Below are 25,303 nucleotides of genomic sequence, written 5' to 3' on the forward strand. Positions count from 1 at the left end.
CCTCACAGCACTTGTGTATAAATGAGCATATCTATAAATCTACATATTTATATTATGGCCCGTTTACTTGTTCTAATGTGCATATATCTAGAATTATTATATACAAATATACACCAGTGCTGTGGGGAGGGGAAGGGGGTAGACCAGAGGGAGGGAATAGGGGCAGCAGGTCTCAGTGGAAAGAGCCCGGGCTGGGGAGTCAGAGGTCATGGGTTCGAATCCCATCTCTGCCACTTGTCAGCTGTGTGACTGTGGGCAAGTCACTTATCTTCTTTGTACCTCAGTTACCTCATCTGTAAAAATGGGGACTAAGACGGTGAGCCCCATGTGGGACAACCTGATTATCCTGTATCTACCCCAGTGCTTAGAACAGTGCTCTGCACATAGTAAGCGCTTAACAAATACCAACATTATTATTATTATTATAGAAGGTCATCAGTTTGTCCCACCTGGGGCTCAGAGTCTTCATAATAATAATAATGATAATGTTGGTATTTGTTAAGCGCTTACTATGTGCAGAGCACTGTTCTAAGCACTGGGGTAGATACAGGGTATTGAGGTTGTCCCACATGAGGCTCACAGTTAATTCCCATTTTACAGATGAGGTCACTGAGGCCCAGAGAAGTGAAGTGACTTGCCCACTGTCACACAGCTGAAAAGCATTCATTCATTCAATAGTATTTATTGAGCGCTTACTATGTGCAGAGCACTGTACTAAGCGCTTGGAATGGACAAATCGGCAACAGATACAGTCCCTGCCCATTGACAGGCTTACGGTCTAATCGGGGGAGACAGACAGACAAAAACAATAGCAATAAATAGAATCAAGGGGATGTACATCTCATTAAAACAATAGCAATAAATAGAACCAAGGTGATGTACACCTCATTTACAAAATAAATAGGGTAATAAAAAATATATACAAATATACAATATATACAAATATACAAGCAGTGCTCAGAACAGTGCTTGGTACGTAGTAAGCGCTTAACAAACACCACCCCGGGTTCAAATCCCCTCTCTGCCACTTGTCAGCTGTGTGACTGTGGGCAAATCACTTCACTTCCCTATGCCTCAGTTCCCTCATCTGTAAAATGGGGATTAACTGTGAGCCTCATGTGGGACAACCTCAATACCCTGTATCTCCCCCAGCTCTTAGAACAGTGCTCTGCACATAGTAAGCGCTTAACAAATACCAACATTATCATTATTATTATTATGAAGACTCTGAGCCCCAGGTGGGACAAACTGATGACCTTCTATAATAATAATAATGTTGGCATTCATTAAGCGCTTACTACGTGCAGAGCACCGTTCTGAGCGCTGGGGTAGACACAGGGTCATCAGGTTGTCCCACTTGGGGCTCCCAGTCTTCATCCCCATTTTCCAGATGAGGTCACCGAGGCCCAGAGAAGTGACCTGCGCCCAGTCACACAGCTGACAAGCGGCGCTCAGAACAGTCCTGGGCACGTAGGAAGCGCTTAACAAATACCATCATCATTATTATTAAAGGCAATACTTTAATTTTTTCTACTTTCCCCCGTGACCTTGACGGGGCCTTCAGGGTCACCGCCTCCCCGGGGGGGGGGGAGGGGGCTGCGCATGCGCGGGGGCTCCGAGGGACGGTTCGCCTCGGAGGCCGCGCGTGCGCACTGGGCGTCCTCTCCCCCGCCCCTTGCGTCGCCTCGCGCAGGGCGCGTGCGTGCGTGCGTAGCCCCCGCCCCCTTGAGCACGTGACCGGGCCGCGGCTCAGAAGGAGCCTCCGCGGGGGCCATCATGGCGGACGGGGTCAGTCAGGTGCTGCTCAGCTCGGGCCTCACCCTCCTCTCCCAGCCGCTTATGTACGTGAAGGTGCTGGTGCAGGTAATGAGCCGCCCCTTCTCCTCCGTCCCCGCGGGCGCTCTCCGCTTCTCCCTCCCCGGGGCCTTCCGCCCTCGGGGGGCCGGTCCTTCATAATAATAATGCTACTTCTTAAGCGCTTACGCTGTGCAGAGCACTGTTCTAAGCGCTGGGGGGGGGATTCCAGGTCATCAGGTGGGCCCACGTGGGCTCGCAGTCATCAGCGATTAGGCTGTGAGCCCGTCCGTGGGCAGGGACTGTAGGTGTTGCCGCTTTGCCCATCCCAGCGCAGTGCTCCGCACATAGTAAGCGCGCAATAAATACGACTGAATCATCCCCATTTTACAGAGGAGGGAACTGAGGCCCAGAGGAGTGAAGTGAGTGGCCCAAAGGCCCCCGGCTGGCAGGCGGCAGAGCCGGGATTCGAACCCAAGGCCTCTGACTCCCCAGGCCTTCGGTCCGTCGGACAGAAAGTCAGACAGACTGAAAGACGGACAGAAAATCAGTCACACAGAAAATCAGTCACAGAAAGTCTGACAGGAAATCAGTCACACACAGTCAGACAGAAAATCAGTCACACACAGTCAGACAGAAAATCAGTCACACAAAGTCCGACAGAAAATCAGTCACAGAAAGTCTGACAGGAAATCAGTCACACAGAAAGACAGAAAATCAGTCACACAGAAAGACAGAAAGTCACACAGACAGAAAGTCAAAGACAGAAAGTCAGTCACACAGAAGGACAGAAAGTCACATAGAAAATCAGTCACACAGAAGGACAGAAAGTCAAAGTCAGAAAGTCAAAGAAAGTCATATAGAAAATCAGTCACACAGAAAGAGAGAAAGGCAGAAAGTCAGTCACACGGATAGAAAATCAGTCAGACAGACAAAGTCACACAGAAAGACATACAGACTGAAAGTCAGTCACACAGACAGAAAGACAAAGTCAATCAAAGTCAGATATATAGACAAAAAGTCAATCAGACAGAAAGTCAATCTCCTGCCCTGTTTCCCCCTCTTCATCTCATAATAATAATAATATTGGTATTTGTTAAGCGCTTACTATGTGCAGAGCACTGTTCTAAGCACTGGGGTAGATACAAGGTAATCAGGTTGTCCCACCTGAGGCTCACAGTCATAATCCCCATTTTACAGATGAGGTCACTGAGGCACCGAGAAGTGAAGTGACTTGCCCAAAGTCACACAGCTGACAGGTGGCACAGCCGGGATTAGAACCCACGGCTTCCTACTCCTTAAGCGCCTGCTCTTTCCACTGAGCCACGCTGCTTCTCTGACCAGCCCCGCTCCTCGCCCTCTCCCCAGGGCCTCACCTCCCCGGCCCAAACACCAATGATGGCATTTCTTAAGTGCTTACATTGTACCAAGCGCTGTGTTAAGCGCTGGGATTGATGATGGTATCAAAGCCCTTACTACGTGCCAAGCGTTGTTCCGAACGCCGGGGTATATATCAGGTAGTCAGGTCGTCCCACGTGGGGCCCGCAGTCTTCATCCCCATTTTACAGATGAGGGAACTGAGGCACAGAGAGGTGAAGTGACCTGCCCCAAAGTCACCCAGCTAGGAGGTGGTGGAGGCAGAATTAGAACCCACGACCTCCCAGGCCCGGGGTCTTTCCACTAAGCCACGCCAGGAGTCAGGGTGGACACAGTCCCTGTCCCACATGGGGATCCCAATGTCAATCCCCATGTTACAGATGAGGGAACTGAGACCCAGGGAATAATCATAATGATGATGGTATTTGTTAAGCACTTACTGTGTGCCAAGCACTGTCCTAAGCGCTGGGGGAGATGCAAGATTATCAGGTTGTCCCAATTGGGCCCAGCTGTCCCACGTAGGACCCACAGTCTTCATCCCCATTTTACAGATGAGGGAGCTGAGGCCCAGAGAAGCGAAGTGACTTGCCCAAGGTCACACAGCGCACAAGCAGCAGAACTGGGATTAGAACCCACGACCTCTGACTCCCAAGCCTGCGCTCTTGCCACTAGTCCACGCTGCTTCTGCTAATCAAGTTTTCATTGACTTTGAGGCACTCCCTCCCCATCCCAACTCCCCGAGCCCGCGCATCCCTCTCTCGCCCAGTCAGTCGTATTTATTGAGCGCTTACTGTGTGCAGAGCACTGTACTAAGCACTCGGGAGAGTGCGTTATAACAACAGACACATTGCCTGCCCACAGTGAGCTTACAGTCTAAAGCCCATCTCTCGCCCCAGGAGAAGGCGGCTTCCCCGTTCAGCCCGAGATGTAAGTTGGTAGGGGTTTCCATTCAAGGAATAATAATTGTGCTATTTGTTAATCGCTTCCTGTGTGCCAGGCACTGGGGTGGATACAGCCAAATCAGGTTGGGCCCAGTCCCTGTTCCACATGGGGTTCCCACTCTCCCCATTTTACAGTTGAGGGAACTGAGGCACAGAGAAGTGAAGTGACTTGCCTAAGGTCACAGAGCAGACAAGTGGCGGAAGCGGAATTAGAACCCACGACCCTCCGACTGTTCAGGCTGTGCTCTAACCACTAAGCCATGCTGCTTGTGCAGCGACTCTTGGATCTTTGTGTTGATCTGGTTGCAACCAGACCCCGACCGCCGAGCAGACAAGGGGTTGATTCAGAAATAGTGATGAGGCGATGGGGGAACGATTGCTGAATCACAACGATTTACCAAAAAATGGGGGGAAAAGGCAATGTGCTTTGGGAGCTTCCAGGTTGGGATGTCACTGTTTACCGTTCCGGGAAGGATTTCCAAATGGGTGGCAATTCCTAACCATTTGTTAAAGAAGAAACTTTCCGATGGCGTTTTCTACTTACTATTATTTTAGTCTAGTTTCGATACCTGAAATAAAATAATGGGCCCCCCTCAAGGTGCCACAAATGTCCTGAGTCAGGCTTCGTTAGTTAAGTAAATATTTAGGACGGCTTTTCAAAAACTGCCTCCCTTTATAGTAGTATCTGTTCAGGATTAGAATTTAGTGAGAGACGCTAATGAGAAGTAATTTCAAGCTTTTCTTCTGAGGCAAAGCTAGTACCTGATCCCCCAATTTGTCTGTGCAACATAAACATTTTAAGCCCATGTGATTCCATCACATTTGAGTTTTACTTGCGTGTCGTCACTCGGTTGGACAAAACTATTTAAGGAAACTAAAGTAGACCAGAGAAATAAGGGCACGTTTCATTTCAGTGCATATTTAGTTGGCCTAGCGTGTTTCCGCAACGTGAACCCTTGAGTCATTTGGGATCTCCTTATGACATGTTAGCAACACACAACAAAGTGATGGATGATTGTCTCTATTCCAGTCTTCGATAGGCAGGTCTTTCCTAGGTGCAGGCCTACAATTTTAGTCAGGAACTGTCCGTTTAGAAAAGCCTTAGCATCGCCACAGCCCAGTGATGAGGATATCATCAGACTCTGCTCATTTCATTTAGATACAGAACTCAGACCAACTTCAAACCCCGTGATAAGCATTTTCAATATAAGAGTCTAATATTTGTTACTCTGAACTGGGTTTGGGATAGAAAAAAAATTGTGCAAATTGGCCCTCTCTACAAATATTTCAAAAGCTTCAAAGTTTAGGTGTATAATTTTAATCTCAAACATTTCTTTGGTTAGCTCGAACACATTCTGATTTTTAAATGGATTTTCCTGAGGGTCCTGTTAATTGGGTGTGGTGAAAAGCCGTCCTCCGACTTTTTCCCCTCATCCTATGACTCTAGTCCTTTTTTTTTTTTTTTTTACAGTGCTGCTAACTCTAAGAGAAGAGAACTATATTAGAGAAGCAGTGTGGCTCAGTGGAAAGAGCACGGGCTTGGGAGTCAGAGGTCATGGGTTCGAATACCGACTCTGCCACTTGTCAGTTATGTGACTGTGGGCAAGTCACTTAACTTCTCTGTGCCTCAGTGACCTCATCTGTAAAATGGGGATTAAGATTGTGAGCCTCACGTGGGACAACCTGATGACCCTGTATCTACCCCAGCGCTTAGAAAAGTGCTCGGCGCATAGTAAGCGCTTAACAAATACCAATATTATTATTATTGTTATAAGGAACTGCAGCAGTTTGGAGACTGACCGAAATATCTCCTATTAAGACAGAGTCTGTATAAGCTTGCAGCAGTTGGCTTAGTACATATGCCTGGTACTTGGATTCAAGATGCATATCTTTTCTAAGTATGGGCAAATTAGAGGATTGTTGGTGGAGGAAGGTGTTGTTCACAGTGTGTAGCCTACAGATCCTAGTATGCAAAGGCACCCCTCCTTTCCTGCCGTATCTGGCTTGTCAGGAAAGACGGGGCAAAGTTCACGTTATCACCTCTTAGATGGTGAGCCCTCCGAAGGACAGGGACCATGTCTAATTCCCATCAACCAATCACTTCTATTTATTGAGTGCATTCTCTGTTAAGAGCAGTGTACTAAGCGCCTGGGAGCGTTCAGTATAATAGAGTTGCTAGACCCATTTCCCTGTATATTCTCATGCACTCTTAGTACAGTGTTCTGCACCCAGTAAGCATTTAATAAATACTCTTGCCGCTGCTCTTCATTCAGTAGTATTTATTGAGCGCTTACACTGTGCAGAGCATGTACTAAGCACTTGGGAGAGTACAATTCCTTGCCGGTCCCAGAATCACCTGTCTTGGTGCCCTTTGTGTGCAGCTGATTATAATCAGCTATACTCCTTTCCTTGAAGTTTGCTCATCAGTTCCCATGTAGACCCAAGGATTTGAAGATCCACCGTCCGATGCGGTTGCCCAGTAGATGTTTAAATTCATGAATAGATTTAATTAATGAATCAAAATGACAGAGAATCGGGGCCTATGAAGAGAGCTGTTGAAATTGCAGAAAGAGCCTTCTTGAGTCAAATTTGCAATAACTTGAAATTATTGAAATGTCTTTGTTTTCGTTGTAGTTGGGTTTTAATTGTTTTCCAGTAGATGTTACCGTTAAATTCAGTGGCACAGGGGCTCATTTCAGAATGTAGTGTGAAATCTTGGAAAGTGAACTCTCGGAAAAAGGTGAAAGTTTTTAAAGTTAAGGCACCTTCTTTCAGGAACTGCAGGAACAAGAAAACAGTTCGCACTAGGAGCCTGGAAGCTATTCTCTGTCCCAAAACGGCTTAGACTTGCAAATTTCAGCATTCTGGTCTGAAAAGGAAGGATGTGGGAGCTTTTTAAGAGCCAGTGCTGAATTTTGATCCTTTTAGGGCACGTTGTTGGGTGAAACCTTGGCATAGCTTGTGTTCTTTTCATTACGTATTTGGGCTGGAGCTGTTGAATTGTTGGGGAACTTCTGATGTGAACCTGTTGGGTTACAGCAGGACATGGTATTGGAAGAAATGATCATGCCTGGGCATGTGACAGAGGGCACCGTGAATATTACAACATGAGCTTTACTTGTGGCAGGGGTTTTCAAGAATGCAACTAGAGTCTAGGAGAATGGGATGTTTCCATTAATTTATTCACTTAGGCTGTTTCTTTCTTGCCTTTTTTTAACCATTGTATTAATCATCTACTAGATGTCTTGTAAGATCATTTTTCACTCTTTTTATATGTTCCTCAAGTACCTAATTCTGTGCTCTGCAAATAATAATGGTATTTGTTAAGAGCTTACTGTGTGCCAAGCATTGTTCGAGGCACTGGAGTAGATACAAGGTAATTAGGTTGTCCCACGTGGGGCTCACCCATTTTCCAGATGAGGGAACTGAGGCCTAGAGAAGTGACCTGCCTAAGGCCACCCAGCAGACAAGTGGCGGAGGTGGGATTAGAACCCATGAGCTCTGATTCCCAAGCCCGGGGTCTTTCCAGTAAGCCACGCTGCTTCCAAGTGATGGGAATATCTAGAATTGAGAGGGAAGGAGGGAGAATTTGTGGGGCCGGGGGGAGGAGGGTGGGGTTTCTAGCCCTGGCGTGCCTCCAGGAGGAGGGAGATGGAAAAGGGGGGACGAGGACGGAGGGGAAGAGGAGCAGGAGGAAGTAGGAGGAAGAGGAGGAAGAGGGAAGGGGAAAGAGGAGCCCGTTGTGGTCAGGGATTATCTCTCTTTGGTGCTGTACTTTCCAAGCACTTAGTACAGTGCTCTGCACATAGTAAGCACTCAATAAATGCAATTGAATGAATGAATGCTGTCGATGTCTGTTATAGGCTGAAGGCTATTTAGCTGGCTGTCCGATACACTGTCAACCGTTGTTTTACTCATCTTATCTAATCACATATACCCTTTGACTGGCAAGCAGTGCGACCTCTTTGACCTACAAAATTACAGGGCAAACACTAAATTTTTTACTTTCACTTCAAATGCGGACATGTTGAAGGAGGCAGCAATTAGTCGAATAGGAATATCAGTCGCTCATCTGCATATAGGTTGAGAGCAGTAGCATCTGATGCTTATGCATGTGGCATCAGAGTCAGTGCACAGACTACGTTTTTTGTCCTGCTGTTATGACAAATGAAGTGAAATGGCCATGATTATCCCATAGACGATCTTGATTAGGCTGCTGTTAGGTCTTTCCCGCAAGCTCCCGGTAAGCTCACTGTGAGCAGGGAACATGTCTTCCAATCTGTTACAGTGTACTCTCCCGAGCACTTAGTAGAGTGCTCTGCACATGGTCAGCACTCATTGAATATGATTGAATGATTGATTTGATGCTGATTTACCCTGCAGTTTTTCCAAGTAAGTTAGTTGAAGCAGCATGAGTTGAGAGGAAGCACAGCCTAGAGGAAAGAGCACGGGCTTGGGAGTCAGAGGAGCTGGGTTCTGATCCCAGCCCCACCACCTGTCTCCTTTGTGACCTTGGGCAAGTCACTTAACTTCTCTGTGCCTCAGTTACCTCATCTGTAAAATGGGGGTTAAGACCGTGAGCCCCATGTGGGACATGGACTGTGTCCAACCTGGTTAGCTTGTATATACACCACAGCGCATAGTGCGGCGCCCGGCCCAATAGTGAGCACTTAACACGCTACACTGAAAGCTCTTTGTGGGCAGGGAATGTGGCCACCAACTCTGTTGTGTTGTACTCTCCCAAGTGCTTAGTACAGTGCTCTGCCCACAGTAGGTGCTCAATAAATATCACTGTTTACTTGACTAGCAAATACCATTTTAAACAACGAAAGCAGATTTTTAGCCTTTGGATATGTTGCCCTCGTGATCTGGCAATGAGAATGATGAAAATATTGTTTTTCTAGTGGTAGGAATGTTAGGCCTTGCTTTACCATGCTGTCATTTTGTTCCAAGTCTGAATTATTAGTGAGTCTTTTCTTCCCAGAGATCATATTTCTGAACTTTCTTTGTTCCATGAATCTTTCCTAAATATTTTTCTCTCTCATAGTCTGTTGCTACACCAAAGACAACCACCTATAACCAAGCAGAACTAAAGAATCTCACCTAGAAAGTGTAATTATCAAGCACATGAATTCAGACAGGGAAAACGTTCAGGTTTATCAGTCACTCGATGGTATTTATTGAATGTGTCCTACGTGCAGAGCACTGTACTAAGCAGTTGGGAGAGTACATTTCAAAAGTGTTAGTAGACACCTTCCTTGCCCATAACAAACTTACAGCCAGAAGAGGAGACAGACATTAATATAAATAAAAAATTTATAATGCATAGTGTAAAGATATTTACATAAGTATTGTGAGGATGGGGGTGAGACGAATATCAAATGGCCAAAAGTCACAGATCCAAGTTTTATGGTTGAAAAGAATCACCTACTACATTTAATGGCCTTATTTTTCTGGAGACACCATTGAAATGATAGGTTATTGAAAACCAGATTGATCTGTAGGAAGAATTAGGAGGGGAAAAGCCTTAATTTGTTATTCTCTTTAGGAGTAATGGACTGCTATTGTTCCCCTTTAGACAGTAAGCTCATTTTGGGAATGTCTGCCAACTCTGTTGTACTGTACTCTCCCAAGCTCTTAGTAGATTGCTCTCAACACAGTAAGCGCTCACTAAATATCATTGATTGACTTACTGTTGTTTATCAATTAGTTTTTTATTCTTTTCCTATGCGTCATACTGTAATCATGCCATACTGTAAATCGTGAGCCCGGTGTGGGTCAGGACTCTGTTCAAATCAGTACCCTGGTATGTCTCCCCAGCACTTAATACTGTGCTCAAGCACATTGTAAATGTTTAATATTGTTCCTGGTACCTGCTTCCTAACTCATTAGCGTTCAGCCCCAATTCTGGACTATGAGTGCTTCAGGTAGCTGTATTCTTTTTCAAGAAGCTCTGGTTTGTCTAATTTAAGAAACAGAATGGCATAGTAGAATGGATAGACTTCTACTAGTTATGAATCCTAAGTTGAGTTTTCCACACTGCCTGTGGCTTGCCCTGAAAATATGCTGTAAATTTGCCTTCTGTTAGAACATTGCTTTTCTTCAAATCTGTGAAGCGACTAAAGAATTGGCAGATTTTTAAAGGATCGGTGGCATTTTATAGATGTAAGTTATCTCAAAATGAGTTTAAAGTAGTTTATAGTTGCATTTGTATTTTTTCCTAATCTTCACAGTCGTATAGAAAGAAGATGGGTCGGGTATTATTGCCTTCATTTTTTCAGGTGGAAAAACTGAAATTCTAGGTTAGATAAATGGATTACGTGACAAGCCAGACACAACTGGCAGTAGACTTGACGTATCCAAGCTCAAGTACAGTGTTCTCCGCACCAAACTCAGCATTGCCCCTTTATTTATGTCTCTGCATATCGTATTTCTTTATTTTTAAAGGTGGGATATGAACCTCTTCCTCCAACTCTTGGAAGAAATATCTTCGGGCGGCAAGTCTATCAGCTCCCTGGCCTTTTTGCATATGGTGAGTGAGGGGTGGTTGGCAATTAGGGGCTGTGGGAAGAGGCATTGAGGGTCAAGAATTAGAATCAGAGGACAATGTAGAAATTGTAAAATGGAGCAGAAAGCATGCTCCTTTGGAGTGCATTTGTTTATTGATCGTGGCCTGTGCAAATGGATCTGAGTATCTCTTTTCTTTCTCAGCTAAACACATTGTGAAGATCGATGGAAAGAAAGGACTGTTCACAGGCTTAACCCCCAGACTGTGTTCGGGAGCTATTGGGACTGTAGTCCATAGTAAAGTTTTGCAGGTAAGTGAAACCTCAAAAAATCCCCTTCCAGCAGGATCAGGAGTTGTTATCCTTTCCTGATCACTCATATCGGATGGTAATAAACGGGTCAACTTGGCTTTTGGTTTTCTGACATTCATTCAGCATTAACCTGAAGTGCAACTTATCTCCTGCAGCCCATTAACCAAAGAGAAATCTCAGGGGCCGTGGGCCACCTATGCAGCTCAGTTTACTTTGTATGAAGATGGAAGGAAACATCTTTCCATCATATATTTGAATTCCCTGACACTCTTCACGTTTGGCCCCTTGTGATAATTGCACTAGTACCCAAACCTGTCCCGATCGATTCCGTCCCGTAACGCAGAGTTTGTTATTAATGCTGTTTGGTTTTTAAACTATTATAGTTTATTTAGCATGAGATTTTCAGGTTTGGGACATGCAGTATCTGCATTCAAGTTTTTAAGTGATCCATTTCTACTTGTTGCACCTTCATTACTGAAACTTGAAGCTAATTAGGCCACAGACATAATGGGCAAGGAGAGGAGTGTAGTTCCAACCTTTTATCTCCTAGCCGGGTTTCATGGGCTGGGCATTGAGCATTATTATGGCTCACTAGTCACCGGACCCAGTAATTTGGGAACAATTTATAGTTGTCATGAAAACTAATAATCAACTTGTTGATGATCTCTAGGGCAGCAGTGTTCCCAAGAAGAGTCCAGGATGAAGAAAGAGCTAACTTTTGTCTAAACTGGTTTGATTTGATCAGAGTTGCTAGTGGTAGTTGTGAGAAGATAGGAGTTTTGAAGGTGCCATTTGGGGATTAAGACTGTGAGCCCCTCGTGGGACAACCTGATGATTTTGTATCTACCCCAGTGCTTAGCACAGTGCTTGGCACATAGTAAACACTTAAATACATCATCATTATTATTATTTGGGCTCTGATTGCATTTGGTAATTGAGTGACTGTGCAAAGAATAAAAAGTGATGATGCAGATATCTTAATGATCTAAAATAATCAGCCATCAACCTAGTGGAGATGAGCAGGCATCATACCTAAAGCAAATGAGGTTAACACAGACTTGATGGGAGAGGGAATCTCTGTCAAACTGAGAACAAAACTGTCGTAATTGGGGACTGAGGACTCTGGCTGTGTTCCTTAGGTAATGGCCCATTTCATTATAATAAAGGAGTGGAATGATCAGCAGTATTCAGTATAGCATATAAAGTTAAGAAAATGGGGTCTCTTCAGCCTAACCCCAGGGAAAACTAGAAAAAGAGGGTTTTTGTACAAGGGGGTTGATTTCTAAGCTATACCTGGACCCAGAGGTAAATTGAAATTAGGACAGAATGATAACGTGCAAGAAGCAACAGCTTGTTGGAAAGGAAAATCTGGAAATAGGATGGAAGCAAGGAGAGGGTCTTGTTTTGAGAAGGAGGCTGAGTTTTAGAGCTAGGGAAAGAACTGGGCTTTGAGCTAGGAGAATAATAAAATCAGTGAGTCAGTCTTTCGATTACTGGAAAGTCCTTGCTTCTTCCACTCCTCTTTCATGGCCTTGCATTTAGTAATCCTTGCAGTTCCCTTCTGGCAAAGAAAAGAGTGTGGTATGTGTTTGAGGTGTGCAAATTCACCGTCATCCAGTGCAAACCCTCCCTCTCGAGAAGCATTGGGCTATACTCATGTCAGTTTTTTTCTACATACATGTTTTCTCTAACAAGTATCTCCATAAAGTCCTGACTTTTTCATACCTTTGCTTGACCATTTTGCCAAACTAGGCAGTGAGATCAGTTTGCAGCGCAGATTTTCTCCCCAGTTAACTAGTTACCTGTAGCTATCCATGACCACTGCTAATTGAGAGACAGAAATAGATTTGTAGCAAGAAGGGACTTGATGTGTCTTCACTTGTCTGCTGTGTGTTGGCAAGTCCCTTAATTTCTCTGTGCCTCAATTTCCTCAACTTTAAATGGGGATTGAGACTGAGCCCCATGTAGGATAAGGACTGTGTCCAACTCAGTTATCTTGTATCTACCCAATGCTTAATACAGTGTCTGGCACATAGTAAGCGCTTAGAGAGTACCACAGTTATTATTGTTGTTATGATTATTGTCATTATCTAACTTCACCTCTACTTGTACACTTGAAATTTTTTTCTCCCATGATTTTTGTGGCAATATAATGATCCTAATCTCCCTGTGTTTTCTTTTTCTCCATAGCAGTACCAGAACAGTGCTGAGGTACGTTAAAGTTGATTTTTGTGCAGAAATCCCATTCCCTCACAGGTAGAAGGGATATCCAGTCTTTCCCTTAAGAAGTCAGTGAACTGCTAGATTAGCTCACGAATACCTGTTTGCGCTCACTGTTTTCTGTTGGGAACCATTAGGATCCTCGACTTGATTGTATTCTTTCCTCAGGAGTTGGGACCAGCATCTGGACAGAAAGCAATTCCTTCGTCCCTCGACCAGGTTATCAAGGAGGTAAGAGGTGGGACCTTGAGCCACTTGAAGCCTGACTCTAGGTACTGTGACAGATGGTAGCCACCGACTGATGCACATCCCAGAGCCCATCTCTTTTCACTTCCTTGTTTTCACTTAAGACTGATCGTTGATGTCCAACTTGAAACCTCTAGTCCTAAATTGATCTAGGAAGTGACACACTTGAGGCAATTATGATTTCACTGAGTATGTTTAGTATAAATGAGTATCGATATAACCAATATAAGAGTCCATCTTATATTGAAGCGTCTCGTCGGCTTGAGTAAGCGGTGCCATTTGTAGGCCAGATTAATCTTCCATTCAGTTCAGTATTCGATCTCTAGCAGTGGAATGGCCCTTAACTTTTCTCTCAGCATCCCTCCAGTAACGTGCTGTGGACCGTTTATCCAAACCTCTCTTGAACCTGGCAATATTTCCAGGTGACGCAACTGTCTTGGTTAACCAGTTCCATGGGCCGTATGAAATACCCATACGGGTAGTTCCCTAAGATAATAATAATAATGATGGTATTTGGTAAGCGCTTACTATGTGCCAAGCACTGTTTTAAGCCCTGGGGTAGATATAGGGTAATCAGGTTGTCCCACAAGGGGCTTACAGTCTTAATCCCCATTTTCCAGACGAGGTAACGGAGGCACAGAGAAGTGAAATGACTTGCCCAAAGTCACACAGCTGATGAGGGGCAGAGCCAGGATTAGAACCCACGACCTCTGACTCCCTAGCCCATGCTCTTGCCGCTAAGCTACGCTGCTTTCTTCCAAGTGGTGAGCTTCTTGTCAAGGAAGAAATCCACCAACTCTTTTGTAGTGTGCTTTCCCAAGCATTTAATGTAGTGCTCTGTGCACAGTAAATGCTCAGTAAATACCACTGATTGGTCTTCAGTAATGACCCATTTGTCTATTAGCATGGAGCACTGTGGGTTGTCATCTATTATTATTCCATTACCGAAGCCTATTTCTACTTGGGAAACCTAAGCAGAAGTAAAAATTAATGGGAGTGAAGCGGCACACATTCAATACTCCATAGGCTAAAAAAAGTAAGAAAATGTTACAAATGCTGCAGGGCAAAAGTAAAAAAATAAATACATCGATGTACAGGTGAGTGCTTGGGTGGCTGATGAGGTGATATGACCAAAAAGGGAAGGGGGTTAGTCAGGGAATGTCTCTTTGACTGTGAGCCCCATGTAGGGCAGGGACTGTGTCTGACCTGATTATCTTGTCTCTACCCCAGCGTTGTCCTAAGCATATAGCGCTTAACAAATACCACTCTTATTATTAAGTCACTTAGTAGGAGGGCATTGAAGGAAAGGCAGGACGTTGGCAGAGCTGAGCAGGGAGGAACTTTCACGCAGACAGGCGAGAGCAGTGGGTCAAAGGCAGGAGAATCCCAAGCAAGGAGCAGTTAAAGTGCTAGTTTGGCAGAAACCAGGAATGGGAGCTGGGAAAAAATGGTTAGGTGAGACTGGTGGCTATTGTTGGAGCCAAAAGAGTTTTCTGTTTTATGAAAAGTGGTGACTAGCCATTAGAGGTTAATGACTGAGCATTTGTAATTATTAACAACTCAGGATCCTTTTCCAAAGAGTTGAAGTTTTATCCTTCGTCGTTACTCCTTAGCAGTGAGGGTGCTGGTCTTGAGAGAATTAGGCTGAACACCCTGGGTACCAGCTCCCTTCCCTTGCACTATCTTTAGAAGTTGTCACTCAAATGTGCCTGCCCTGAAGAGGCTGGTGAAATATATTCCAAGCGCTTCGTACAGTGCTCTACACATAGTAAGCGCTCAATAAATACTATTGAATGAATGAATAAATGAAGTAAATACCTGAAACCGGTATCTGCTACATAATCTGGAGTAACTCAAATTGTGTGGCAAAGCGGTCTGGACGCAGGGTTAGGAGTTAGAAACTCTTACAAACTCATTGGAATTCAATGCCTTATGTGGCTATTTGGGCTGAAAAGTACTGGGTTTAGACCTCTCCAGAGAACATGGATAGAAGTCTCTCTGCCCTGTTCCAGTTCTTTGTCTATTTGTGGGTGAACTTAAGGAAACAACTTCTGTTCCTCAACCAAAACCGAGAGCGTAGTCTAAACTTGACCCCATTTGGATCGCAGGCAATGACACTGACAGTAAACACTGAAGTGCCTGAGTGAAAGACGTGATCGAAAGAAAGATTCCAAGTGAAAGAAGAAGGAAGTGATCTGAATGAAAGATTCGGTGTCTCGTTCTGTTAGTCTAATCGAGGACAAGTGTATTCTTTTGCCTCACTTCCTCTTTCATTCAGTGCTCACATTTTGAACTCGGAAGATTTTTGGAATGTCGATATCCCGGTTTCCTAAATCCGTGTTGGTTGTTTGCAGACTTCTCGAGAGATGGTTGCCCGTTCTGCTGCTACCCTCGTCACACATCCCTTCCATGGTATGTTTTCACCCCTGTGATCCTGTGGGAGTGTTACACGCCTGCCCCATTCACTTTTTCTTTTCTCCTCTCAGTCACTCTTGTAATGCCTCAGTTTCACTCAGGTTGTCATAGGCGTTCACCCAACTAAAGGACCCTTCCTGGATTTTTCACCCATTTTAGCCGAAGTACCCATCGGTCTCTATTATTTTAGGGTTTGCAAAACTCCTCACTTCTTGGTGTTTCTACCAATGCCTTTCCTCTCTGCCCTGCAGTGATCACCCTGAGGTGTATGGTACAATTCATTGGCAGAGAGACCAAATACTGGTAAGTGTTTGGTTCTGTATATTTTTAAGGGTATGTGGAGAGGCAGAAGAACTGGAGGGTCTTCTCTCGCCACCTGCACACAGCTAGGGTGCTGGTTTCAACTTTCCACTTGTCCACTCACCTCTTGTCAACAAATGTCACTGTCTGTGGGTATTTGGGTTAGAAGCCTCCTGAAAAGTGGCTGAAAGGAAATTGCGGGGAGAGAAGTAAATCTTACTCTTCTTTCAGCCCCACAGACCAATTTGAATGTAACTTGTCTCTTCTTTTCTCTGTAGCGGAGTTCTCGACTCCATATCAACTATCTATCAGGAGGAAGGCATCCTAGGATTCTTTGCGTAAGTTTCTGTGGCTGAAATCTTTTGCTTTAATAATTCATTTTAAGCGGGAAGCCTTGGGAAGGTCATTTTCCAGGTGAACATTTAGGCCATTGAGGGATTCATTCTTCTTTCAGTTCTGTTTTGACTACCTTCCCACTAGAATTCCTTTGGGCCTGAAGCCCATTCCCAGGCTTTAATCTCTGGCTGGTTAGGAAGTTTGGAGTTCACGGTTAATTACCTGACCGATTTTTTTCAAGTTTTGCATCCCAAATCATCTGTGGTTCTTGGACAAGGATGCTTTATTGTAGCATAGCAATTAAATTTTTAAATGTACACACAGAATAAAATAGAATAAATTTTACTCTTCACAAGGCATAAAAGGTATAGATTTTACTAGCCCCGAGCAAATGGATGTTGGAATGCTTGCATAGTAGTGTGCTTTTTTTCCATTTTTCTGACCCTTTTGAAGAGCTTTTAAATCTCTCTTTCATCCTTTTTCCTCAAATTTTTACGTGACTTTCTTAGCTCTAGATCTTCTGAAAATATTCTGTGGTGGGCTGGTTCTGGTCATTTTTTCTGTTTTTCCTTAGTGTAATGCCCTTTCCCTCCCCATGATTTTTATCTGTTGCCTCCCTGCCTCTCTCAATTGAAAGTATAATTTTGCTGCACAGGGACCGTGTCTGTGAGACCTCCTAGAATTTTTTTAGGTGCAATAAATGTTGTTGCTAGTAAGCAAGGTGATGATGGGCCAATGAGCAAAATTATAAAGGAGAATGTCTCCCTAAGAATAATGGAAAGAAGGAGCATTGGAATTCAATGCCATAAATGGATCTTTGGGCTGAAAAGTACTGAGTTTAGACCTCTCCAGAGAACATGGATAGAAGTCGGTTTGCCCCGTTTCAGAAGGGAGAGTAGGTAAAAGGTGTGAACAAAACAGAAGGGAATGGATTCCAACTTTTGACATCCTTCTAGTTCCTTGCACACGCCAGAAACTGTTCTGACATACTTCCTGAGCTGTTTCCGTGCAGTGTGAGCTGTTTGTCTTTTAGAATTTCATCGCCCTCATCCTTTTCTTCATTTAGGGGCCTCGTTCCTCGCCTCCTTGGTGACGTCATTTCACTATGGCTCTGTAATACGCTGGCCTACCTCATCAACACCTATGCACTGGAGAGTGGGGTAGGTTATGTTCTTGGATTTTACACCTTTTGGGGAGCGAAAGAGGAAGGTTTGTTTATTAACCCTTCTCGGTATTGAGCAGTTGAATGCCTTTTTGCCACCATAATCGACATTGCCTGCTTTTATCAATAAGATCCAGTTCCAAGACCCTCCGCAGTAGACCAGATGTGATTTGAGTTAGGAATCTTAATAACTTGGCTCCATTGTTCCCTATTCATTCTCATGGTTTTTCTGTAGGTCTCCACCATGAGCGAAATGAAGAGTTATTCCCAGGCTGTTACTGGGGTAAGTGTGTTCATTTTTCTTCTATGTCATTCCCCCAGATGAGAGTGATTGTTTTTATACCTCAGAATGTCAGAGAATGTCAGTCTCAGCGTTCTTCAGGACATGCACCCAAAACTTTTTGTTCTCTTGTGGGAAGAGGTCATTTAGATTTCCTTTATTTTATGGTCGAATTGACATTTGCCAGAGGACTGAGCATCTGGATGTACGGAAGTTGAGATTCACTGGTTTTGTTTGGTGTGCAAAAAAAACCCCAAAAAAGCACTTGTAACAAATCAGAGGTAGCTCATGGAGAAAGTGGACATCAAATAAAGGGAGGAAGGATATTTAGTAGATGGATCTTTCCACCCTTTTTTTTTTCCCTCCATCTCATCCAAAAAGTCTAATGGAAAGTGCCATAAGAAAGAGCCACAGACCCAAAGGATCGAATAGTTCACTCTGGACAGTACCTACTGCCAGTGATAAATTTGGCATCACCAACCAGATGTGACGGGATGTGGGCTTTATATATGCTCCAAATTTAAAGTGAGACTTTTTCTTTTCTTTGGATCCCGAGAATATGCCAGAGTGTAACCCCTCAGTGGCAAAAGGGTCTGACCGCTTATGAGGAGAACGAGGAGGCCTGGAGAAGATAGAATGAAGCCAGGCACCAGCCAGCCAACTCACTGGTCTTTGTTGTGTTGCAGTTCTTCGCCAGTATGCTGACCTATCCTTTCGTACTAGTCTCCAACCTCATGGCTGTCAACAACTGTGGGTAAGTGCCCAGCCTTTTCTTTCTTCCTAAAACAACCGGTGTATTGAGGAACTAGGACAGTCATGACAAACTTAGGGAACACTGGCAAATAAAAAGGGAAGCAGCATGGCCTAGTGAATAGAGCTCGAGCCTGGGAATCGGAAGGATCTGGTTTCTGATCCCGGCTCTGCCACTTGTCTGGCGTGGAAGCTTCTCTGTGCTTCACTTTCCTCATCTGTAAAATGGGGATTAAGACTGTGAACGCCACGTAGGATGTGGACGGGGTCCAACCTGATTAGCTTGTATCTACCCCAGTGCTTAGTACAGTGCCCGGCACATAATAAGCACTTAAATTCCATTTTAATAAATCAGTAAATAGCAGTTAGATCTCTGAAAGGTTCTGTATGTAACCGATTTGTTAAGAGCTTATGTGTGCATGTATCCTGTGCCAGGCACTGGAGTAGATACTAGAAAATCTGATCAGACACAGTCATTGCCCCACAGTAAAGCTCCCAGATTGAGCTTGGGTGAGCTGATTTTCTCCTGGGAGTGATTTGACCCCCTACTTCCTATCTATAAAGGACTCATTACTTAATGTCCAATTATGTTTTATTATTTCCCATTCAGCCGCAAAGTCTTAATATTTATTAAACTCGCAAGGCTCTAGGTGCTGTGAAACATTCACGTGATATAAATCACTCCTGCCCTACGTACATTTTTTTTTAAAGGGAGAGAAGAATTCAAATGAATTAGATTCTTTTAACTTTTGCCTGCCCATATCTGGATGTAGGGAAGTTGAGATTCACTGGTTCTGTTTGGTGTGCAAAAAACCCCCCAAAAAAACACTTTTAAAAATCAGAGGTAGCTCATGGAGAAAGTGGACATCAAATAAAGGGAGGAAGGATATTTAGTGGATGGATTCTTCCATGTTTTTTTCCTCTACCTCATTCCAAAAGTCTAATGAACAGAAGGGAGAAGTGAACAGGGAAAAGTGCAGATTTCCCAAATTCTGGTCACTGAGTGACATTTCTAGTTCAGTGTGGAAACTTTGCCTCTCAGCGAATAATAACTTGGGTCCCAGTGCCTTGGAGATTAGAGTACTGTCAGTCGCATCACTTCTCACCCAGGACATAAAACAGTTTTGGCCACAGTCCTTGGCATTACGTGCTGCCTGTCGTGGGATCTGTAAACACTGCAGAGTGGTAGATGAGAGTATATTACTTGTGTAGTCTAAAAATCTCCCCAGAAGAATGGGTGGGGCAAGCTGTTTAGATGGGATGAATTGAACCCTGCTGTTCTTCAGTTGACACTTTTAAATCCTTTCTGAGCCCCAGATAAGCTGTGTGTACCAATTCCCTTCTTCCCCCCCAACCTCCCATTGTGTTGACAGTGAGTCTGCTGTCAGAAGCTTCATCCCCTGGGTAAGAAGATAGGTGGGAAACTGGTTCTAGCTTTCAACCTTTATAGCTTCCGAGCCTAAATGTAGAAGAAAAGGTTGTTGGTCCCACATTTTTTTTCCCCGCCCCACAAAGATCGCCTCGTCGGAAGCGGGATCTCTTCCCAAACATCGTACTAGATTATAGCGTATCTACTGGAGAACAGTGTGATCCAGCCCCCGGGGGTAGGATGTAGGCAGCCGAATTTCCAGGGGAATCATCCGAAAATACTTTCCCTGACTTGCAAACCTCTTTGTTTCAGGCTTGCTGGTGGAATGCCTCCTTATTCTCCGATATACTCTTCCTGGCTGGACTGCTGGTGTCAGTTACACAAAGAGGTAGGTCTCTTTGCCTCTCTCGAAAGGTCCCCTGGATTCCAACATGCCCCACAGGCCGCGGTCTCACTTCCAATTTCCTCTATCTGTCCTCTGACTTAGTAGGGTTCAGAAGAAACACCCTGGGCAGAATTGAATCTGGTCTGGAAATTGAGGAAGGCTAATGTTTAACAACAGAGGGATTTGGGAAATAAGAATCCATAAAATAACTACCACAGAGAATTTTATTAAAATTACCAAAAGAGCTAAGTAGGTAGTCGCCCAGGGGATTGCTGCTTCCTGACCATTATTATGCTTATATTTTGAATTTCCAGAATAGCTTTGAAACACTTTTTCTTATTTCTCTCAACTACCCTTTGAAGTGTACCAGTGTTTTAGCTTTCTTTAAAGTTGAGGAAACAGACACAGGAGGTTAAGGCACTTGCTGCTGTGACAGAGTGAGGCCACTCCCCAGATGGTTCCTCATTTATCCCCCTAATCTGCAGTCCCTGTCAAGTGGTGGAGGGTTCAGATTCAGGTTGCCCTTTAATGATGATGGAAAGTATATTGTCAGGACGGAGAATCCCATTTCTCTGAGAAACGTGCAGCTGTGTCCAATACAGCCAGTGGGCTAAGTGGATAAGGGATCAGTGAGAAGCAGCTGTTCCTAAGGGGGACGTGATTTGAAACGGAAAACAGAGAGGACAAAGGAATCTCTTAGCTGCATGATTTCATAGCAGTTATCCTTAAGGAAAGAAATGGCCAGGTCTGGGAGTGGACGAAGTTGGTCACCTGGGTCCTTCACTTCTGGTCCCAGTCCTTCCAACTCTTAGGAGGCACTGCTTCTCCCTCAGCGCTTAAAACGGTACCTGGCACATATAACCTTAACATATACCACAATATATATTGGTTCTGGGACCCAACCCCACACCTCGTGGGCAGAGCCTTGAGAGCCGGCAGACACCCTGTGGGTTTCTCCTCACCTCTTCGTGCCCCAGCCCAGACAGCACGGTTTTTTGGCCACCCAGAGCTTGACGGGGGGGAAACGGGTTTTTAAAGGTGGCACTACCTGCCAATCTCAAATTTGTTTCTTACAGCACCCCCTCTGTGGACCGAGCGCGGTTGTGGGGTTGGGTCCCAGAACCAATATATATTGTGGTATATGTTAAGGTTATATGTGCCAGGTACTGTTCTAAGCGCTGAGGGAGAAGCAGTACCTCCTAAAATCAATTTGGGACAGGCCAGTTTACGGAGCAGAAAAAGTGGAGCGACAGGTAGTTGCACTCTTCGGCCTCCATCCAGGGCCACCAGGGTGCTGTTTTACCCAGCGTTGCCAAGCTGCTTGCCCCAACCCTGGGGATGAAGCTGTTGCCCTGAACTCAAGTTCTTTAAGCAGTGTGGCTCAGCGGCAAGAGTCCAGGCTTGGGAGTCAGAGGTCATGAGTTCTAATCCTGGCTCTGCTGCTTGTCAGCGGTGTGACCTTGGGAAAGTCACTTCACTTCTCTGGGCCTCAGTTCCCTCTTCTGTAAAATGGGGTTGAAGACTGTGAGCAATACTTGGAACAACCTGATGACCTTCTATCTACCCCAGCGCTTAGAACAGTGCTTGCCACACACTGAGCGCTTAACAAATACCAACATTATTATTATTATTATGCAAATGCACTTAAGAAACAACACAGGGGAGATGGAGGGCTGCTGACCCAGCCCGGAGAGCCAGTGAGCACCTCTGAAGATTAAGGGCCAAAAATCTGTTGAACAGCCTTAAGAATAATTCAGAATAATTATGTTGCTTAATTAGGTTGAATAATAAGGGTTTTTTTCAGGTTTTCCTTATCTCTGGGTGTAGCAGATTCTTGGGGTTCATGGTAGAAGTTACCCACTAGATTAGGATTGGGAAGGAATTCCTTCCCAGGGGACAGAAATTCAGCTCACTTTCATATTACGAGAGAAAGGCAAGGCATATTACAGTCGCAGACGCTGTCTTGCTCTGACTTCCTTGGTTCCGTTCCCAAGAGATCCTGTTCAGTTACTGCATCTTCTCTCCCTGGGTCAGTGGGTTGGATTTACTGACCTCACATAGTCCTCACTGTTGGTTTTTCTTTTCTAGGGAAACATGAGCCGAGGAAATAGTCTGTTTTTCCGGAAGGTTCCTTGTGGGAAGACTTATTGTTGGGACTTGAAGATGTTTATTTGAAGATGTCTGGCAGAGACGATGACATTTCTGAAGTCCCAGATAAACAAAATTATGGGAGAGAATGTTGATTTCTATACAGTGTGGCGCTTTACTTTTTTTTTTTTTTTTAAATAATCAGTTACTCTTGGGAAAATGAAGGTGCGTGTTTGCCTTTTTTCCCCAATTCTTCATTCCCCCCAGTGCAAGGAAGAAGATGCTTTTGCTGCTGTTTTGATTGGGAACTTTTTAGTTTGGGTTTTAATGTGACTTTTCATGGAAAACGGAGTGGAACTTACTCGAAAGGTCGAGCGTATTGTCACAGTCTTTTAGGCTTTGCAGGATGAAGGGCTGTGGAAATATGAATAAGATTGAATAGAAGCAGTCTCGTGATACTTCCCAAAAAATCACTGAAGCAATTTGCTAGGAGACTAAAAGCTCTTCTCCTCCAGATGCTGCTGGAGAGGTCAGCGTCACCACAGCCCCTCCCCTGGCACATGACTGTCGTCCTTCACCCTTCTAGAGAGGGAAAACAGAGAGGGAAAACAGAGAAGCTTTAGATGTGGCATCAGTGAATATTTCTTAACATTATTCTTTTCCCGCAAATAAAATGGGATGGGTCTGGTTTGGTCATGCTCTCCTCATCCCTGGAGCCCTCCAGCAAGCAGCAAGGCCTAGTGGAGAGAGCACGGGCCCAGGAGTTAGAAAGACCTGGGTTCTAATCCCGGCTCTGCTACTTGTCCATTGTGTGACCTTGGGTGAGTCACTTCATTTCTCTGTGCCTCAGTTACCTCATCTGTAAAATGGGGATTAAGACTGTGAGCCCCATGTGGGACGGGGACCGCGTCCAACCTGATTAACTTGTATCTACCTTAGTGTTTAGAACAGCGCTCGACTCATAGTAAGCACTTAACAGATACCATTTTTAAAACAAAAGCATGAAGCATCACAACAGTACTCCCCTGCTTTGGGGTTGTGGGCCCTTGCCATCTCCTCTTTCTGAATACATAGCCTTTCCAATTGTACATGGCCTCTCCTTTTTCTCTTGATTCTGTTTTGGAGAGGGGAAATTTGGAGGGGAAGGAAAGAAGCACTTTGATTTACCCAAGAAACTTGTAGAAATAATTTTTGTAATCCCACGTCTGGGAATATGGATTTTATAGTGCAGAATTAATGCAAAATACAGGGATCCTCCCCCAGGTTGCCGAGACAGCAAAGTGTGGCATGAGGCATGACTAAGGATGTCACAGAAACTTACATTTTAGTGAATTTCAGAAAATTAAAATTCAAAATGTCCATTTTCTTGGTTTTTTGATTGTGAAAAGAAACCAAACCCAATAAAGCCAGACTTAAGCAGAGGAAAATTGGAGAACAAGAAGCAGTGGTGCTTGGTGTGTTTGAGCGATAAAATGAGGGGTTCAGAAAGCCAAGAAACACGTCTTGGCCCCAGAAGCCATCCGTGATTGGAATTACCTGTTGACCACCAGAGGGAAGCTGGTTTTTAATGGCTTGGATAAGCACGTTTGGCACCCTATAGGCGTTCACTAATATCGTAAAGCTACTCAGTGACAGTTGTCCACTCATATTGTTTTGATCCCACCTATTCCCCATATCCACTGAGCCTTTTAATTGCGTTTTTTAATGCAGTTGGTCTCAGATCACACTCCTCTCTTCCTTATAATTTGTGGACTCTTGAGATTCCAGATGCCAGAAGCCCTTGAGGAAGCACCCGGGGGCTGCTCTGTATTTTCAACTTCATTCTCAAGAAATGGGTAAGACGGCATATTAAAGGCTGCTTTGCAGACTCGCGTCCAACTTTGGTTATAGCCATGAGGCTCGGACCTTGGACTACTCTCTTGGTTTGATCAGGATCACCTACGGACCATATTTGACAGTGTATGTCCAGGCAGTTACTCCAAGGTTCTTGAACAGAGTCGATCGATAAATGAACTCCGGAAACGCAGCCTGTCTGCTGGGGATGCCTGTTTCAAAGCCCCTCTGGAAGTTGGGGGCTAGGGTACCCGCCTACTGCCCGGGCGGGAGCTGGAGTCAGGTGGGCGTCACCAGGATGGGCAGAAGAAACATTAGATCCCTCTGAAGGATGATCAGTCTGTGGAAGCTAGGAAGCGGGAGCAGATAAAGCAACGTGGCATTCTGCGATCAGACACGGGATGGCTCGCTCTGCCGTATAAGCTTCCTGCTGCCTTTGCTTTGATAAAGCCCCCAGCGAGCAGCTGTTCTAAGGCAGGCTAATGGCTAGTGTTCAAATGCATCCAGGGCGGAAAAGACTGTTGCTGTTAGTCCTTTCGCTTTCTCATGGGAAGAAACATCCATGGGGTTATCTTTGGGCACTGAATGGTGCTTTATTTAGGATGGTGGTTTAACGGTAACCAGTGAGAGAGCAGAAATAGAAAACTCCCTGTCGTCAGAACTGTGCTACCGTAGAGGTGTCCAGCTTCTGAGCAGAGCTGCGCTTAACCTAAAGTATATGCCATATTCCGGGCAGCGCGAACTGCTCCAAGTCACTAATTTATTGACTTGTAGTTGCTGAGTGGAAGCCCTTACCGTACGAGGCTCTTAGGTTACTGGTTCTCAAACTTCATCCCCCATTCTTTATTTCACTCCAACTTGCACACATGCGTGTGCTCTCTCTCCCTCCCCCTCTTCCTTCCCTTGTCTCTCTCTCTCACAAACACGCACACACTATCCTGTTCATGTACCTTGCAAGTGGCTGCCGAATGGCTGCTTGGGACTCTGAA

The 25,303-nt window shown here is 44.8% G+C and overlaps 1 protein-coding gene across 2 annotated transcripts; it reads left to right on the forward strand.

Annotated features, from left to right (window-relative positions):
• Nucleotides 1-1,724: 1,724 nt before the first annotated feature.
• On the forward strand, nt 1,725-22,705 carry MTCH2 (mitochondrial carrier 2). Of its 2 annotated transcripts, none has more exons than XM_029061175.2 (13): nt 1,725-1,863; nt 10,560-10,644; nt 10,824-10,930; nt 13,121-13,141; nt 13,319-13,381; nt 15,751-15,808; nt 16,063-16,114; nt 16,390-16,449; nt 17,514-17,607; nt 17,845-17,892; nt 18,576-18,643; nt 20,321-20,396; nt 22,482-22,705. In XM_029061175.2, exons 1-13 carry the CDS (start codon nt 1,777-1,779, stop codon nt 22,566-22,568), a joined length of 906 nt encoding a protein of 301 aa, XP_028917008.1. In that variant the 5' UTR covers nt 1,725-1,776; the 3' UTR covers nt 22,569-22,705. The 2 variants fall into 2 exon arrangements, with proteins under 2 accessions (XP_028917008.1, XP_028917009.1); XM_029061176.2 differs by having other exon boundaries at nt 13,124-13,141.
• The last annotated feature ends 2,598 nt before the right edge of the window (nt 22,706-25,303 follow it).

Source organism: Ornithorhynchus anatinus, chromosome 3, assembly GCF_004115215.2.
Source record: "Ornithorhynchus anatinus isolate Pmale09 chromosome 3, mOrnAna1.pri.v4, whole genome shotgun sequence".
NCBI lineage: Eukaryota > Metazoa > Chordata > Mammalia > Monotremata > Ornithorhynchidae > Ornithorhynchus > Ornithorhynchus anatinus.